We start from the raw sequence: 20,159 nt of genomic DNA, 5'->3' as shown, positions 1-20,159 counted from the left end.
TTAAAAAGAATACTCTTTGTAAAACACACTAAAAATTTTAGAAATAAACCAAGAATTCACTGTATTGAATAGTCGTACTAAAAGTATAGTACTACTATATGTATGTGTGTGTGTGTGTGTGTGTGTGTACACACACATATACTAAAAATATTATTAATAACAGCTTTATTGAGGTAAAATTTACATTCCATATAATTCACCTGTTTTAAGTGTACAGGTCAGTAATTTTTAGTATATTTACAGAGTTGTAAAACCATCACCTCAGTCTAATAATAGGAATAGTAGTAACCTTGTATATTTTTTTTCCCTTAACTCAGCTTATTGGCACATTCAGGAATGGATTTTTTTTTTTTTTTTAGTTTCAAATGTATAGTGTGATATTTTGTGTATAATGTGTGATTGATAAATGGTGAAAGGGGCCAGTAGTGAAAAAATTAACTCAGGTAGGACTTTTTTTTTTTTTTAAATAAAAGCTATGTTTATTATTAAGGTTGGGCTATCTCTGATACTTAAACATCTTTCAAGATACACCATTATAATAATGTCTTGTATATGTTCTTTTCCTTTCCTCACTCCATTTTTCTTTGTACACCCCATCTCCCATTCACATCTTGCCACCCTCACGTAGGAATCATCTTGAAACTTAAGCAGAAAAGTTAAGATTTCTTGGACAAAAGTATAATTTATTGTAGAAATTTTCACTTTGTTTCTTCACTGAGTCCCTAACATCCAGTATGTATTTTATGTAAAATAAATAGTGTGACTCAGCTTTACTTAGATTTTAAAAATGGATTTGCAAACAAGACTATAATGGATTTTAATGTTATTTTACAGGATCAGTATGGAAAATTTAATAAAGTTCCAGAGTGGCAAAGACTAGCTGGAAAAGCTGCTAAGGAAGTTGAAAAATTTGCCAAAGAAAAAGTAGATCTTGTGTTGATGCACTGGAGGGATAGAATGGGCATTGCACAAAAAGAGGTAAAAATCTGCATCCAGACTGCTAGTATTTTGTATTTTGTATTTTGTATCTATATTTTGTAGGTTTGCTTTCATTGTTGCTATTCACAGAGATGGTAGTCACATATTTCTGACTGAACATATGAAGAAATGTCACCTAATTCTGATTCATATTGTTATATAAATATTTCTTAATTCATAGTTTTATGAATCAGTGATTAGGATTTTAGTTAGGTATTTTATATGAAATTTAATATAAAATTCCACTCTTAAGTTTTCTTCTATAACTTTTAGTTTCCATACTAATTTATTCATATTTTTTTATTCATATGTATCTGCTTCTTTCCTTCCTTCTCTGAATTTTATTTTATAGCTATAGAAATAAAGGTGCTCTTCTTGTTTAGCATTTTTATTCAAAGTTAGACAGGTGTTTTGGTAATAAGATTCACATTTTTAAATTAAATTTACTCTGTGTACTTAAATTTTTCAATATAGCTCCTCAAATCAAGGTCAGATCAAAAACAGTTTTAGTCTCATTCTTCAACATGTCATATGATCAATAGAACCTAATTCAGTAATGCATATTCTTCTCTCTAGGATGGAATGTGCAGTGGTTAAATCAACTATAAAAGTTGACTTGATCTCACCATTTTTGTTGACCACTTACATTCTTTCCCTTAAACCATCTCTTTACTTATGGTAGCTATTTCTTTATACAAAGAAAATAATATAAATATCTTACTGAACAGTTTTCTTATGAATTTCCAGAACATCTAAACATAGTAATCAGCTGCCACAGAACAATTATAGTCTTGTGTGTCTATCTGAAATTGAGACCACAATTCAGTTCTGTAGAACTTGAACCTAAGGAGTTCATGCCAATCTGTATGAATGACATATGCAATATAAAGAATCATTAGACGTGCTTTCTAAATGATGAGGATAGTGAAGAGAATATTGCATGTTGAACCGTTTAACCTACATCTGAGCCTAGTTTATCATTTATTAACCCATTAGTTACGGGTTTTCAAAGCATTACTTTCCTCTTCCATAAAATAAGAATAACAATACCTCCCTTCTCTATTCTGTAGGGTTGCTTTGATGTAAAAGCAAGGTAATAATAGGGGCATCTGGGTGGCATAGTCAGTTAAGCGTCTGACTCTTGATTTCAGCTCAGGTCATGATCTCAGGGTTGTGAGATCGAGCCCTGCATCAGGCTCTGTGCTGAGCGTTGAGCCTGTTTAAGATTCTCTCTCTCCCTGCCCCCCCCGCCCCCCCGCCAACTCGTCCTCTCTCTCACTCTTAAAAAAAAGGCAAGGTAATAATAGAAGCACTGTATACATGTCTGGTCATTATAATATTCCTATAACATTTGAGTAATTGAAAATCTATAGATATGAGTGATTTTCAGTTATTAAAAATTACGAGCTCTTGACTTCAGGTGGTTAAGCCCATTTCTAAAATAATAGTTGTTCAAGCTGTTGGATATAATTATCTAACTGAAATAAGTTTTTGGCATCTGATTTCGTACATAACATTTATGCAGCATAAGTTTGAACACACAGCTATTTTAGCTGTAACTGTGGATAACATAAGTTATTTAAAGACAGCAATTCAGAGGAAAAATAATATATTTTTAAATATCAGTAATGTTTTATTATGTTTCATTTATGTGGGTGTTACCTAAAACTTTGAGCAAATAATGATGCCAAATAGATATGCTGGTCAAGAAACTGTTTAGGTAGCAAACGGATTATTTTTTGTCATAGTACTATTTTTAATGTTAATTTCTTTAGGAAACGTGAATAATCTTTGTGACTATTTTATTTGTAGAAATATTAACACCCAAATACGGAATAATCATGTGCTTTAGCTAGTCTGAAAACTAACCATTGTCAAGATTAACTGGCTAGCCTTAAAAGGAACTGCATTTCTTATATAATCAGAATGTTTTTAAGTCAGTTTCATTTGTAGCTAATGCTCTGTGTTCGATTAATAATAACCATTGGCTAATGTATAAAATTGCATTTTTCTTATTTTTGTTATTTTAGTTGAGGAATTTGTTTAGCTAATTAGGGGTTTTAGCCTAAATCTCTGAGTCCCTGAACTCTATTTATAGAGAACTGATTGTGCTTTTTGTGTATAACATTTATATTTTCACTACTCTAGACTCCCAGCTTTTTGTCCTGAGGGCTGGGAAAACTGAAGAAAGTGCTTTACATTAAAACTAAATCTTCGAATTGTTTATGTGCTTTATTCAAGTCACCTTACATTAGTTTTCATGAGAGTGCACAGAATTAAAATTTGTAGGAGACATTTCCTTATATAACCAATAGGTTTCATATTTGAAACAGTTTTACTTTTTAAAATTTATTACTCACTTAGCCTTTAGTCCTTCTATTCTTTATTCTGCTTTATTTTATATAATTTGTCACTTTAATGAAGTTACAGACTTTTGTGTTTTTATCTTTACTACTTTCTACTTCTTGGTTCTGTCACATTGAGGGTAAGAATTTTAATGTCTGCCATATCTACAGGCTTTACTTGGAGCAGAGATTCCTAACTGCCAGCCCATGTATAGGACTTCAGGAAATCTTTGAAATCTTCCCCTCCAGTTAGTTACAAGCCTTACGTATATGTCTTTCTCTGGAATAGGGGCCATAGTTTTCTTTGAATTCTCAAATGGGTTTATGACTGCCTAAAATTTGAGTCATAGACTTAGAGAAGCAGGAGGACCTTCTTCTGTCTTAAAATGAAGATGATTTATATTGCTGACATCCTCCTTGTGGAATTTGTATAATAGATACAGCTTAACACATATAGGCTCACTCTCATTTTTATTTAAACCTTTTTCATTTTTTCCTTTTTAAACTTAAATTCAGGACAGAAACAATATGGTGAGTTTAAGTCCCTGCTACATGTGTGAAATGCATTCAACTGCCTGGCATGTGGAGTTGTCTTTGAGATTCTTTGTCTCATAAATTCAAGTCTCACCTCACATGTGTCTGAATGTAGATTCTTATTTCTTGTCCTTTAGCTGTTTCAATTTATACTTGCTCCTTATAGCTTTGATTAGCAGTTTAATAACCTGTAATCTTTTGCATTTATTGTTTTCCCATGACTCGTGTATTAACTGCATGTAAGTGTTTAAAACAAGTCACTGTTTTTGATTGTTATAAATTTTATCAGTCATCACTGTAAACTGTAACAAAATTTGGTGTTGAAACAATAACTTTAGGCTACATGGAAAATATTTCAACAACACTGTAGAAATATCTGCTAGCACTATATCACATTGTGATATAATATTTTATATTCATATTTTATAGATTTTGCTTCATTGATTTGTTTCTGCCAAAATTTGATGTAGAAAATGTTTCTCATCACTTACAAAGTGTTGATTTTTCTCACTGAACCTATTTGGTAGCCCCAGATTGAGCACTATGAAGTTTTGTTTTTGTTTTTTCCAGAATATAAATCAAAAGCCAGTAGTTCTTCGAAAGAGAAGACAAAGAATAAAAATAGAAGCAAATTGGGATCTCTTCTATTATAGGTAAACTTAAAGCCTCTTTTCCAACAGATTAAATTTGGAATTGCCGTTGGAAGAATCATGATAGGTTTTTCTTGCCTGAAACTAGTGCTTTATGCTGCGGGTATTTTTATGCTCTCAAGGTCAAGAATTGTAACTGTTAAGATTGGTATGATTAATGACGCTTCCGTAATATTAATGTCTTTTATAGTGTTGGTAGTCTGAGGAGCTAAGGCTTTGAGATGATTACTTAAAAGAGGTAGATGATGAAAACATAAGGAGACTTGTGGGAAATGGGTATCTAGCTTAGCTGGCCTGTTACACTTTTCCAGCCTTTCTGATCTGTTTACCCCTTCTCCACCTACTGGCCCTGCCCACTGCTCCTCCACCCCAAACACACACACAGACATATACATACAGAAAGACTTTGAAACATTTTGGGGATTTTCTAAATTTTTTGGGATAACTTACAGTACTTACTCTGGAAGCTGACATATTGATTATACCTTGGCTAATAAAGGAAAATATGTGCTTTGGAATCTTCTCACAGTACTTTTAAAGTATATAGTATCTAGAATGGCCTTAAGAATATTGGTTTTCTTTCTTAGGAATTCTTCGATTATGTTGTCTCCTGTAGAACTCTCTTGGAGCTCTGACATCAGACTTTTTAGGGGTGTTACAGAATGAAAATGAAAGGATATGATGCCCATCCACCTCCAGTTCAGACCTGTGTCCAAATTTATTACAGTAGTTAAATTATTCTAGGCATAAAAAGAAGATGTTTTACAAATATCAATCAGAACTTGGCAGTTTAGCTGTATTCTTTCTTAGGTAGTTTGTAACATTCTAATCTAGAATGTTGCTCATCCTACCCGGGTGCAAAGTTCAGAAATTCTTATCCCCAACCTGAAATTTGATACCTGATTGTAATTATTTTCTGACTGAAATTTATACTAGCAATAAATATTGAAATTGAATATCAGTTCCTTGTTTTAAAATCCACACAGATTTGTTTTTGTGGTTTGGGTTAATTTTTTTTCCCTTAGCATTTTATTATGGAAACTTTCAAACATACAGAAAAGGTCAAAGAATTTTACAGTGTACACCTATTACCTATCACCAAGATTCTACCATTTACATTGTACTATACAGAGATTTTATTTTCTTCATTTACACTTGCTGAATTTGTTAATTCCACTGTTTTCTTACTCTATAAAATGTAGTAAGGGGTATTTATAGATTTTTTTTTTTTTTAATGTTTATTGCTTCCTACTATTTTCTGATCATATGTATAGGTTTGGTCAGGATCATGCCAAGTCAAACCTAATTTGGAATTTCAAAACGCGAGAAGAACTGAGAGATAGTCTTGAATCTGAAATGAGAGCATTTAATATTGATAGAGAGCTTGGTAGTGCTAATGTGATCTCCTGGAACCACCATGAATTTGAGGTAAAGTTTAATTTTTGTAATATTAATTTTTTCTTTTTGGAAGTATATATTATTTTTGGAGTGTTTTTCAAAGATTTATGGTTATATAACATATTTTTACCTTTCCCTCTTAATGTTGTGGAGGAAATATTAGAAAAGTTTTATATTAGTCTGAGACAAAAAATAAAAATTCATTACATTAAGTAACTCGGCTTGTACCTGAGAACCTTTGTACCTGAAAATGTAGGAGTTTTAATGAATTTGATCTTCTGCTTTCTAGATCTGTTCTTTGCTTATTTTTTTCCTCCTTAGCTTTTTTTTCTCAATTGAAATATAGCCTGTTTTCCTTTTTTCCTTGTACTTTTACCTTGTTTAATTGACTTTTTTGTGGTAGTTTGATTCTGAATGTGGCCAAAGAAACATGTTGGTTAAAAAAAAAAAAACGGGAGCACCTGGGTGGCTCAGTCCTTAAGCGTCTGCTTTCGGCTCAGGTCATGATCCCAGGATCCTGGGATCGAGCCCCACATCGGGCTCCCTGCTCCACGGGAAGCCTGCTTCTCCCTCTCCCACTCCCCCCTGCTTGTGTTCTCTCTCTCGCTGTCTCTCTCTGTCAAATAAATAAAATCTTTAAAAAAAAAAAAAAAAAGAAACATGGTGGTAGATAATCGTGTGTGTTTGTGTGTGTGTATAATGTAAGCTCTCATAGCATTTGTGAATTTGAACATACTCATGACCCTGTAGGCTTTGATCTTTAATCCAACTGCATTTGCAAAATACAATGATTTGATTGTTCTCATTCCCTCCTCTTCGAAAAACTTCCTTTACTTTGGTTTTAGGAGTCTTTATTCTCCTGGATTTTCTCCTCCTTCATTGTGCACTCCTCCTTTGTTCACTTTTCTTATTTTCCCAACCGCTAAACTGGCACAAAGGACCACTTCTTGGACCTCATATTTATGTTCATTGTCTTATGGCTTTAACTGTTTTTTATTTGCTGGTGGCTTCCAGATTTTTATCTCAGATTTTCTCTCCGAGACCTTATACATAGTGTTATCTTATAATTGGATATCCAATAAGCAACTAGAATGTAGCTCTAAAACTGTGCTCTTACTCTTCCTCCAAACCTACTTCTCTTGTAGTCTTTCTGATCTTAGATAGTGGCTCCTTCTTATTTTCTAGTCAAAGCCCTTGAAGCTATCTTTTCTCTTATACCCCAGATCCAATTTGTCAGCAAATCCTATTCAGTACACTTTCAAAATTATTCCATAACCCAACCCTCCTCTCTTTGTGGGATTGTAGCAGTATCTCTGCTTCCACCCTTGCCTCCCTGTAATCTGTTAACATACAGCATTATGATCTTACTAAAATAAAGTAGATCATGTCACTTGTCTGCTCAGAGCCCTCTGGTACTTCTGTCACTTCTGATCTCACTTTGAAAAAGCCTGGGTCCTTCAAATGACTTACTAGACAAGATTTGTGTACCCCCTAATCCCAGGCATTCTTTCTTTGATCTCATGTTTTACTACTCACCCTTTCACCTTGCTCCAGCAACTCTGAGTTCCCTGGAAACACCAAATTCATGTTCTTGACTCAAGATCTTTCTCTACTTGCTATTCCTTCTTACTAGAATATTCTTTTTCCCTGGATAGCCTCATAACTTGTTTTTTCCTTCAGGTCTTTAACTGACTGTCATTATCTGAATAGGCCTTTCCTGGCCACTCTTTAAAAATGCAGCCCTCAGGGGTGCCTGGGTGCTCGGTTGGTTAAGTGTCCAACTCCTGATTTCAGCTCAGGTCATGATCTCAGGGTTGTGAGATCGAGTCCTGTGTCAGGCTCCATGCTCAGCAGGGAGCCTGCTTGAGATTCTCTCTCTCCCTCTCCCTCTGCTCCTCCTCCCACCCCTTTACTCACTCTCTCTCTCTCTAAAAATGAATAAATCTTTAAAAATGCAGCCTCTTTGTATATACATACAACCCCCTACTCTCTCCCTCCCTCCCCCCTCACTTTTCCCTGCTTTATTTCACTCCATAGCACTTACTGTCACCCAATTATCATGTATATTTTACTTTTTTATCTACTACTCCTGTAAGGACAGTAATTTTTATGTTTGTTTATTGCTATATCCTTGACGACTAGAATAGTGCATGGCACACACAATATATGCTTAGTAAATAGAAGTTGAATTGAATGCTCAGAATTTATAGAAAGAAAGTGAAATGGATATACATATATATTTGATTTTATATAGTTTATATTTTTAGAAATTATTTTAGGCTTTGGAAAAAGAATTTTTATAATCTGGTCAGTAGAATTCCTTTTTACAGTTGCTTGCAAATCTTTACTTTAGACAAGCAGCCTGAGTACAAAGGTCATGCTGCTGCCATAGCTCCTGATCATCATGGGCTGCTCCTTCATGTATCGCCTCCTTTGTAATCTGGGGTAATTTGACATGCAGAGAATGAATAAATAAAAATACACCAAAAAGTGTAGTTGATGTGTTGGGAGATGAAGAAAAACCTGAGGTAACTTGTGTGAATTGCACAAACCGTGTATGGTGCAGGATCATTTACTCCGTAGTTGGTTGTGACAAACTGAGAAGGGAGGGAAACAGATTATCTCTTAACAGTGTTTTGAGTCTTCCTTCCCTTCAGCCTCATTAGTACCATACAGTCCTGCGAAAGTTTTTATCAACAAGTTTTACAGTCATAAATTTGGTATATAATTCCAGCTCTTCAATATTTAACTAAAATAGTAAGTTATATTAATAATAGTTACCAGATATTTTAAGAAATGATGAATTTTTTCCTACTAAAGGTGGTCTTACAAGAAAAGAAAAAAGCTCTGAACAGAATTTAAGAAGTGATTATGTGGAAACTGCCAAAACCTTCTTGTAAACTAAAATACTCTAATGTGCATTTATTAATAAAGGTTAAATATGAGTGCCTGGCAGAGGAAATCAAAATAGGAGACTATTACCTGAGATTACTATTGGAGGAAGATGAGAATGAAGAAAGTGGATCAATTAAGAGATCGTAAGCTACTCTTCATATCTTGTTATATTTGTTTTCACTATTAGTTTCATGGCTAATTCCATTGTGAACTTTTTTTAAAAAAATCTAGGTATGAATTTTTCAACGAGCTCTATCATCGTTTCCTGCTCACCCCAAAAGTAAACATGAAGTGTTTATGTTTACAAGCCCTTGCTATTGTTTATGGCAGATGTCATGAAGAAATAGGACCTTTTACAGATACAAGATATATCATTGGAATGTTAGAGAGGGTAAGAATATCATTTAAGGAAACTGCTGTTTGATAGTGCATTTGGGGTACTTACTAAATTTTCAAAACTGAATATAAATTCTGTTTGATTACATTGTTACCATAACTTTCTGCGTGAGTTTTGTGTAGTTTACATTATACTTACTTAAATATAAGTTAGTTGAATAGGAAAATGACTAATGGGTTAGTATTTGTCCATGTCAGTTTATTTTTTTCAGTTGCTGCTTTTGAACAACTTTAGCGACTTATTTGCCAGTCTTTAATTTAAGTATGGATGAGCTGGACAGGTGTGTAAAAGAAATAGTGACTATTAGATTTGTGTGTACATTTGGTTTTCCACTTTGGAAAAATCTTAAATTATGCTAGCATACTAAAAAATTTTTTTTTTAAGATTTTATTTATTTGAGAGAGAGAGAAATAGAGAAAGAGCATGATGAGCGGGGGGGGGGGAGGGGCAGAGGGAGAGGGAGAAGCAGACTCCCCGCTGAGCAAGGAGCCGATGTGGAACTCGATCCCGGGACCCTGGGATCATGACCTGAGCCAAAGGCAGACGCTTAACCGACTAAGCCACCCAGGCGCCTGCTAGCATGCTGAATTTTAAAGTGTGAAGAACTACACACTTAAAAAGTTTTTAGAACTACCATGATAGCCAAAAAAGGGAACCTTGAGTTAGCACATTTTAGAAAGTTTGTCCTTTAACACTTGAGCTTGGCTGGGGGAAGAACATAACATAGTGACCCATTCATCCATCCTGCAGCTCAAATTCGAGTGTAACCTACTTGTTGCAGTATATACACTTTGTTCTTTTGTGCTTATATTCCTCTTACACTTAACAATTTGAATTTCAGTGAACTGCCTTAGAACCATTTCACCAATTTTTAAATGGCCATCAATGCTTGTTATAATTACCTTTACTGTCAACCATACTTTGTAGATTAGAAAACTGATTCTGGATAAGGTCATAAAACATACCTAGGAAATAACATAACCAGATGAAAATCTTATTGTTTGCTATTACATTATTAATGATACACAATAGTGTATTATTCTAATTCACTGTTATTCCAGTAAACCTGAGTACTTGCAGCATAGCCTTTGTATTTTTTAGGCAGATACATATTTCCTTCTTGTTTCTGTTATCATGATGTGATTTATATGAAACATCATTAATCATTCTTTAGAATATTTACTTGAGAAGTGTCATTTGGGGTAATTCTTTCATTTGTTTGAATTTTTATATATTTATATATTAAAGTATATATTTGTATATATATAAATTATATGTTAAAGTAATTTGTTTTTGACTTTTAAAATATATGCCTTTCTAGGGAAATTAGACAAGTTATATAAAATTTCACAGAATGCAAGACATTGAGGAATTAAACAATAATTAATAGTCTTCTCTCATGTTCTTGATGTTTAAAAGGTGACTTTTTAAATTTTTTTAATTTTTTTTTAAAAGGTGACATTCTTATTGGCTGTTGCTGATTTTGTCCATTGATGATAATAACTTAATCTGTGTTTCTGTTCACTTCTGACTAAATTCTTGTTTATTCAATAGTGCACAGATAAACTTGAACGAGACCGGTTGATCCTCTTCCTTAACAAGTTGATCCTTAATAAGGTACAGTATTTTGCTTAAGTATGCAGTTATTTGCAGATAAATCACATGGATATATCACAGAAAGATAAAATATTACAGTTTGAGCTAATTATCCGGACATGATTCTTTTCTGCTCCTTTTAGTTCAGAAATCTCCGTGTGCTATCAACTTCTGGAATGAAAATTTTTTGCCACATACTCTTTGTACATTCTGTCCTATTGTTACAGATACTGAATAAATTAATGATAATAAAATTCTGAATGAAGAATAATGAGGAATGAAATCAATAGCTGATTTTTCTTTAGGGACTCTTTAGGATTGGACTGGAGGTAAAATAAATGTTTGACATAAAATGGAAGGTTTATAATTTATTTGGTGTACATTTTGATGATAAAGTAATTTGAAGACAAACTGGAGAGTCACTTTAGCTCTTCACACTTTCTTTTTTAAGACATTTTAATAGGGGGGCGCCTGGGTGGCTCAGTTGTTAAGCGTCTGCCTTCAGCTCAGGTCATGATCCCGGGGTCCTGGGATCGAGTCCCACATCGGGCTCCCTCCTCGAGGGGAAGCCTGCTTCTCCCTCTCCCACTCCCGCTGCTTGTGTTCCTGCTCTCGCTATCTCTGTCTCTGTCAAATAAATAAATAAAATCTTTAAAAAAAAAAAAAGACATTTTAATAGGATTGGGGCTCTTGGGTGGCTCAATTGGTTAGGTGTCTGACTTTTTTTTTCCCCAAAGATTTTATTTATTTATTTGATAGAGATAGCAAGAGAGGGAACACAGCATGGGGGAGCTGGAGAAGGAGAAGCAGGCTCCCCGCTGAGCAGGGAGCCCGATGTAGGGCTCGATCCCAGGACCCTGGGATCATGACCTGAGCCGAAAGCAGACGCTTAACAACTGAGCCACCCAGGTGCCCCTAAGCATCTGACTCTTACCTTCAGGTCAAGTCTTGATCTTAGGGTGGTGAGAATGAGCCCTGCATCGGGCTCTGCACTCAGCATGGAGTCTACTTGGGATTCTCTCTCCCTCTCCTCTGCCTCTCTCACTTGTCCTCTCTCTCTCTCTCTCTCTCTCAAATAAAAAAAAATTTTTTTTAAGGAAAAATTCATTTCTCTCTCTTTTTTTTTTTAAGATTTATTTGAGAGAGAGAGTTCAAGTGGTGGGGGGAGGGCAAAGGGAGAGGGACAAGTAGATTCCCTGCTGAGCGCAGAGCCTGACATGGGGCTGGATCCCAGGATCTTGAGATCATGACCTGGGCCGAAGGCACCTAACGGACTGAGCCACCCAGGCACCCCTAAAGTAAATAAAATAAATCTTTTTTCTTTTTTTAAAGGCATTTTAATAGGTTCATATTGGTTTCTTTTTTTTTTTTTTAAAGATTTTATTTATTTATTTGAGAGAGAGAATGAGAGACAGAGAGCATGAGAGGGAGGAGGGTCAGAGGGAGAAGTAGACTCCCTGCCGAGCAGGGAGCCTGATGCGGGACTCGATCCCGGGACTCCAGGATCATGACCTGAGCCGAAGGCAGTTGCTCAACCAACTGAGCCACCCAGGCGCCCTCATACTGGTTTCTAAGAAGAATTCATAGTTGTAAATGTAGCAATTATTCACAATTATATGATGTTGCAGAGAAATCTGAGCAGGTCTTTTATTTCTTAAATTTATGATATTCTAACTTGCTTAGTTTTTTCTCACTTTTAGAAAATAGTGCACATGTTTTAAAATGAAGTATAATTAATCTTATGAAAATTTAAATTATAATCTCTTCCTAACTTCTAAGAATTGCCAGTTTTTATCTTAAGTTTACAAGAACTGGAACATTAAAAGATTTTTCTTCTTTTTTTTTTTTAAGATTTTATTTATTTATTTGACAGAGAGACAGCGAGAGAGGGAACACGAGCAGGGGGAGTGGGAGAGGGAGAAGCAGGCTTCCTGCCGAGCAGGGAGCCCGATGCGAGACTCGATCCCAGGACCCTGGGATCATGACCTGAGCCGAAGGCACATGCTTAACAACTGAGCCACCCAGGCGCCCCAAGATTTTTCAATATACCAGATTTTATTTCTGTTTATAGAATAATCTGGTTATTAACCCAAAAAACCTAGGAAAATGGGAACCAGAGAATTTATCGTGTGTGTGACTCCTGCCAGGCTTTGTTTATTTTTGTTTTGTTTTGTTTTGCTCAGAATATATTTAAGTAAAAATTCTTTATGTGATCTCTTTGCTTTGCCCTTTTCACATTTATATAAATTCATGTTCCTTGAACACAAAATCCTGAAAACACTAAGTAATATCAGTTGTATGTCAGTTTTTCCAAAGAGATTCTAAATGTTTTCTTCTTTGAGTCTTTTAGGTAATAGTACCTATTGGAAAGAAAAATTTTCAATTAGGTAAAAGTGTTTTTGCCTTCCAGAGAAATGTTAAGGATCTCATGGATTCAAATGGAATTAGAATCCTTGTGGACTTGCTTACCCTTGCACATCTCCACGTGAGCCGAGCTACAGTACCACTACAAGTATGTATGCTTATCTAGATTTCACAAGTTTAACAGCCTTTCAGTACAATTTCGGATCAAAAGAATCGTTAAAAATTTACATGAAAACCTGTCAATATATGTGGTCCTGAATATGGCCAATAAAAGTTAAAATAACCATAAGAACAATCTCAAATGGACAATGTTGATCCAATTTTATTTTTCAAGTGTCTCTTTTGTCTTTTAAAGTAACTGTATCTCTAATGTGGCTTATTTTGAGGCAATGTGATCTTTCAGATTTAAACTGAATTTGTCAGTTATGTAATTAGAACTTCTAGCATTGACAGCCACTGAGAATATACTTTGCCTTTAGGAATCTGGAGGCCTTATTGAAACCAGCCAGTAAGAGGATAGAACTGCAAGTCTCTACTGAAAGGCCTCTTCTGATACCTAACTTGTAGAAGAGATCTATACCTAGCTCACTGGTGATTTTTTTGGTGTTATGTTTTGTTTTTGTTTAATCTCCTAGTTCAAGGAGATGTTCCATGTTAGTTTCTGGCTTAACTGTGTACAAAAGTGCTATTTGAATATTTAGAATATGGCATTTTCTATTGTCAGGTATGAATAGTAGTAATTGTAATGCTTGTGTAGCATGGCAGTAGATCAGGTACTGTTCTGGTATATGTGATATGTTAACTCTTTAAATTCCCCAGTGGTTGTCCCATTTTACAGATGAAAAAACTGTGGGACAGAGAAGCCAAGTGTTTTACCCAAGGCCACCCATTAAGGAACAGAGCCAGTTAGAACCCAGATGTCTAAGCTCTTAACCACTTTGCTATGTCTGTCTGTATGAATCTCATCATAAGCTGGTAGTTATGAGGGTAGTTAAAAGCCTTGTTTTAATAAAATATACTAACTAAATAAAAATTTTATCTTTGGTTCTCATAAACATTGCTATATAAAATTATAAGAATTATCTGTAGTGAGGGTAGTAGATTGAAAGTGTTTAAATGCATTAAAAACCTTCCTTTTAGTATTTTAACTCTTTGTTCTCACTTATTGAACTTTTAGTTGGAGTGAGTTTTTTCCCTCAAAAGAACTTTAGTATTTTCAGCATTGTGGTTTAAGGTTAATGTTGTATTTCTTTATATAGGTATTTATAATATTCTTTGCTACTAAAATTTTACTGACATGAGAATTTATTTAATGTCTGTAGGGAATGTAAATGTCTTTGAATTTAGCTTAGATTGCCAAGTGAATTTAGGAAACCATTTATTTCAAATGCATATTAGTAAGGAAATAGCTTTTTTGGGCTACTCAGTTAGACATCTGATCCTTTACTCTTAAAATAAGGTCACCTGAAATTTAGGTGATTTTCCAAAGGAGTGTAAACCCAGAAAGTTAGTACCGTGTTACTATTTATGGTATCTGCCCCCTTAGATTTCTGCCTTGAAAAATAACTACATCTTTTTAAAACTCAGAGCAATGTAATCGAAGCCTCTCCAGATATGAAAAGAGAGAGTGAAAAGGAATGGTACTTTGGCAATGCAGACAAAGAAAGGAGTGGCCCATATGGATTTCATGAGGTTAGTGTCTTAGAGAAACTTTTTGTGATGGTCTTTGTCCTTCTTATACCCTCCTGCTTAGCACACATAGAGAGAGAGGTTGAGTATTTTCAAACTATGATTTGAAGTACTGTCATCAGCTCCAAGGGCTCAGCCATCAACTTCCGCATGAAGGATTAGATGGCTTGCAGTTATAAAGAACCACACACACAGAAACAGACACACAGTCATGTCCTCAAACCTTGTTGTTTATAAGCTACAGAGGTAGCACTTAGATTTTTAATGAATTTTAAATAATAATAACAATTGCTACCTTAATAATTAATTGTAAGCTATTATAATATTATAGATACTAAGGCTTTTCAAACTATAACACTTCTATATGGAATGAATAGGTAAATTTTTTAATGTGCAGTCTGAAATTCATTGAAAATTGCCTGTGCAATCCAAGGGCAATTTCCATCTTAACATCTGCTGATACTTGATCTTGCCCTCTCAGGCTCAGTTGAAATTTAGCCAAAGATAGTTTTATAGAAGACCAAGCCTTCTGCTTGTATATATTTTGGTCATTTTACACTCTGCCTGCTGTTTTCGTTCTTCCCAATGTTCTTTATGCTCTGCAGGTTGGCCAACTAAATGGTTGTTTTCTTGTATTAGTAACCTATTTCAGGTTCTTGAAGACTTGTCAACAAAAGTTTGTTACTGTTTTTTGATAGTGAACTTGGATGTTTATTACCATAGTTCATGTATTTGCCACAAAACAGAAAACCTTAGCAAACGTCATTTTGCTTTGTTTGTGTTTGTAATAACGGTGCCTTCCATTGATTTAGATGCAAGAATTGTGGACCAAAGGAATGTTAAATGCAAAAACCAGATGCTGGGCTCAAGGCATGGATGGATGGCGACCACTTCAGGCAATACCTCAGCTTAAGTGGTGTCTGTTAGCCAGTGGACAGGCTGTTCTAAATGAAACTGACCTTGCTACCCTTATATTGAACATGTTGATCACAATGTGTGGATATTTCCCAAGCAGGTAAAATGTAATTGAACATTTCCATGGTTAATAGGGACTCTAAAATAATCTTGTTCTCTCCATTTGCATGGGAGCTTCCTCAGTAACAACATGGGATTACCCTGATGATTTAGAGCAAAGATATTCCATTTGTGACCTTGAGGGAATGCTGCTTTGAGTTTTGGAGCTTTTGAAACATAAAGAAAGAATTTGCAAAATATATTGAAAAAGTAGCTAAAAAGTGACTTTCTCTAGGAAACTTCAAATAATGTTACCAAATTGAGGCTTACTAACTGCACTCTAGCAACAGTAACAATTGTCACATTGCTGTGAATCAGGTATGAACATTTGAAACAAACCTACTGCAGCCTGTAGACAGTGGTGAGTGCCACCGGCTCCTTACCGGTCAGGTGAGCCACTCCTGGTATAGAACTTGAGTCTAAGCCCGTATCTCGCCCCGCATCTTGTCCCACTTGACAAGTGAAGGTGAGGCTGTGTTCTAGAGTGATACTTGTAACTGTTGCATGGAACTTTGTGATATTTATAAAATATTTGCATATTGTGTATCATTTTATTACTCTACTAGAGACATTTTGTGATGGAAGTTACTGAGAAACTATCAGTTTTATAACACTTGAGGCTTTCATGGTTCCAATTCTCTTTAAATTTCAGATCAGTCTTAAAAGCATACAATTAGCATTTCGAAGGAATGTAGCATTAAAATTAAAGCTATACGTGGAAAATACTGCGAATAGTTAAGGTTTAAAATTATGTGACAAAGTTAGATATGCCCTTTGGGGGGAAATATCCTCTGACAGTGTGTTGGACAACACCAAGTTTAATCAATTAAATAATAAATAAGAGTCTTTGGCTCTTCTAGGGTACTGTTTTTCAAGGAAATCTTATGGAAGGAAATGAAGTCATATTAAGCAGCCAAATAGATTTAAACCAAAATACCTAATCATGTTCCCAGCTGTATGAGAGCTTAGTCTTCATTAACAAAAAAGTAAGGTAACATGCTTCATGCCTAGTAGAATGTCATATCCTCTGCACATGCAAATTTTAATAAATATATTAAATGTTGACCTTAGAAAATACTTTCTAGGGATCAAGATAATGCCATCATTCGACCTTTACCGAGAGTGAAAAGACTGCTGTCAGATAGCGCTTGTCTTCCCCATATTATTCAGGTGAGTTATCTTAATGTTACCAAATTAGGGACAGTATTTTAAGAATCATTCTCCCTTATTCAGTTTTGGCATGAGCCCTACTCTTTGTTTTATTGTAGTGTATTCCATTTCCAGAAAGCCTGAACCCTGATTTACATATATTTCACTTATTCCTCATTGAGTTGATATTCTGAATATACTATGGAAGATTGTATATCCAAGAACCTAAACATAGGAAGCCTCCAGACTCCAGAATTACTCTCAAAAGGTTTTCTTTATTATGCATTTTTCAAATCACACCGTTGAAGTTAGAACTCCTGAGAAGCATACCAGTGGGCCACGGAAGTGGACATGTGGTCGGCTGTATTCCAAGAAATATCACAGCAGTCTTGCCAGCTTGCTCAGAGTTTGACTCTTTTCAGTTCAGTGTTTTCATGGATAGCAACTGACCCAACAAATTGAGTTGGAATTAATGTAGGTTATACTAAAGTATTTTTTCTTCGTTTTTCCCCTCATTATTCCGCTTTTTTGGAATTAGGCTATCCAGATTAGCATTAAATCCAAATAAGTCAGGTCCCAGAGATTTCAGGTCAGTGTTTCCCTCCTGTCTATTAAATATCCTGTTGTTAAGTCTCGTCATTTATTTATTTTAAAAGATTTTATTTATTTGAGAGAGAGAGAGCACAAGCAGGGGGAGAGGGAGAGGGAGAAGCAGACTCCCCGCTGAGCAGGGAGCCCGATGCGGGGCTCGATCCCAGGACCCTGGGATCATGACCTGAGCTGAAGGCAGACGCTTAACTGACTGAGCCACTCAGGTGCCCCTAAATCCCATTTTTTATATTAATCACGCATGATGTGACTTTAAAGTGTATGGCAGTAACCTGTGCTATTTGTACACATCAGTTGTACATTGATGTGAAAAGGGAGAGGAGAATTACTTAGTTTGTATATTTTTACATTCATAGGTGTGCAAGTGCCTGTGTAAGTCACTGATAATGAGAAAGTCCTCTGAAGTACAACAGTGACAGTACCCTATCAACTCCCCCCCCCACCCCCAACTTCTGTTATTTAAGCATATCAGCATTTCAAAATTTGTATGCTTTTCTGTTGTGGACCTTTCTGTTTCACTGCTTAAATGAAAGAGCACTGCAGTTATTGTTTCTTGTAACCTAACACCTACTCCAGCCCAGAGGATTATGTATGGCTGCGTATGTGAGGTGGCACGAGGAGAGGGATTTATTTCTATTCTGGACATGTAGGTAAAGGCCTGTAAATCTACCTCTCCCAAGTATTTTTCCAAGACTTAGGGAATTGAAAGAAAGAGATAAATGCAAACACTGTTGAATTTCAGGCCAGGAAAGCATGACTAAAAAAACTTTTGAGAGATGTGGTTGGCATAACACAACACTTCGGAGGGGAAGAGTCCGTTTTTAAAAAGTTTTTTTTTATTTTTTAAAGATCTTATTTATTTGTCAGAGAGAGAGCACAAGCGGGGGAGCTGCAGGCAGAGGGAGAAGCAGGCTTCCCACTGAGCAAGGGGGGACACGATCCCAGGACCCTGGGATCATGACCTGAGCCAAAGGCAGACGCTTAACCAACTGAGCCACCCAGGCGCCCAGCCTATCTGTTCTTAATAGTATATACCACCTGTATCTTTTATAATAAGTTCAGAAAGTATTTTTTTTAGAAGCTTTTTGTTTTTCCTTAATTTCACACATTCTTGGAGATTGTAATCTTGCTAAACACAGGCAGCTATAGTAGTTTTCAGGAACATAGTGTTTACATTGGTCGGTACAGATTTCTGTACTTCATTTGACTTTAAGAGCAATCGCTGGCTTGACCTTTTGATAACATCTTCAGAATTTTTAGAGTGTGTCTAAGGGGCGCCTGGGTGGCTCAGTTGGTTAAGTGACTGCCTTCGGCTCAGGTCATGATCCTGGAGTCCCGGGATCGAGTCCTGCATCGGGCTCCCTGCTCAGTTGCTCTCTCTATCTCATTCTCTCTCTCAAATAAATAAATAAAATCTTTAAAAAAAAAAAAAGAGTGTGTCTAAGATAGAGTGAGTGAATTTCTTAGGTTTTCTGGTATAGTCATAATTTCAAATATTCTGAATTTTTGCCTGCTAATTCCCATATTTTTGTTAAAGTGATATCAAGTCTTTTTTTTTTTTTTTTAAGATTATTTATTTATTTGACAGAGAGAGAGAGAGACAGCAAGAGAGGGAACACAAGCAGGGGGAGTGGGAGAGGGAGAAGCAGGCTTCCCGCCTAGCAGGGAGCCTTATGTGGGGCTCGATCCCAGGACCCTGGGACCATGACCTGAGCCGAAGGCAGACGCTTAACGACTGAGCCACCCAGGCGCCCCAAGTGATATCAAGTCTTGAACTACAACTGCTGTTAAACTAGGGAAAATCCTGTGCTACTGTATCTCAATTTTTCTTTCTTTTTTTTCAATTTTTCCTTTAAAATATGTCATAGTACTAAACACTCAATCTAAACAACTCGTTGAACAGATAAGACACCAAAACACAAAGAAATCCAAATTATTTACTTAAAGACATATAGCAACTCAGTCTTGTAACCTGAGTCTACAACTTTGACCTCCTAATGTGAGCTAGTATTTACTCGTTAGTGCAGTTTTTTTACTGGTATCATTTGACCCAACATTGGGGATTCTTGGGAAGTGTTTATAGAAAATTAAAATGCCACTTATATTAAGATAAAACTTATTAATATCTTTATCAAGTGTTTAGTCATAGCAACTCTGTATGATTTTTTAAAGCCCGGATTCATTATGGTAGTCCCACATACTCCCTCCAGTACCCCTAGCTCAAATTTCCAGAGACCCCCGTCTCTTGGTACTTTCTGGCAGTAGCAGAAGTACTGCTGGTATTCAGTTACCCGTTTGCCCTCTACTTGCACTTGTACATCTATTTTTTAGTGCTGTTAGTGTCCACTGATAGTTCTCTGCTCTGCTCCTTGAGTTCTCAAGTAGTCTTCAGGGAATGCTTCATGTTCTGAAACTAACCCAGAGCATAGCTATTTTTCTTTTTTATTTTGTCATTAACAAAGAAGTCCACTCAGGAAGATTCCTGCATAAGAAACAGTTTTACCTATAACCATGACAGCATAGCTTCAGGCATCTTTGGGC

General features: G+C 35.7%; 1 protein-coding gene across 3 annotated transcripts in view; it reads left to right on the top strand.

Annotated features, from left to right (window-relative positions):
• Positions 1-20,159, top strand: part of DNAJC13 (DnaJ heat shock protein family (Hsp40) member C13) — a 118,557-nt gene that overhangs the window by 52,515 nt on the left and 45,883 nt on the right. For all 3 annotated transcript variants that reach the window (XR_013447598.1, XM_078071748.1, XM_078071745.1), the window contains exons 20-29: positions 835-978; positions 4,428-4,510; positions 5,782-5,935; positions 8,840-8,943; positions 9,032-9,191; positions 10,752-10,814; positions 13,204-13,305; positions 14,745-14,849; positions 15,659-15,861; positions 16,946-17,030. Coding sequence is in view for 2 of the 3 variants with exons in the window: in XM_078071748.1 (XP_077927874.1) it covers positions 835-978; positions 4,428-4,510; positions 5,782-5,935; positions 8,840-8,943; positions 9,032-9,191; positions 10,752-10,814; positions 13,204-13,305; positions 14,745-14,849; positions 15,659-15,861; positions 16,946-17,030 (1,203 nt within the window). In the remaining variant the exon portion in view is untranslated. The remainder of the gene's footprint in view (positions 1-834; positions 979-4,427; positions 4,511-5,781; positions 5,936-8,839; positions 8,944-9,031; positions 9,192-10,751; positions 10,815-13,203; positions 13,306-14,744; positions 14,850-15,658; positions 15,862-16,945; positions 17,031-20,159) is intronic.

Source organism: Halichoerus grypus, chromosome 1 (genome assembly GCF_964656455.1).
Source record: "Halichoerus grypus chromosome 1, mHalGry1.hap1.1, whole genome shotgun sequence".
Classification (NCBI taxonomy): domain Eukaryota; kingdom Metazoa; phylum Chordata; class Mammalia; order Carnivora; family Phocidae; genus Halichoerus; species Halichoerus grypus.
Note: the sequence above shows the minus strand (reverse complement) of the source record. Positions and strands in the feature narration are given on the sequence as shown.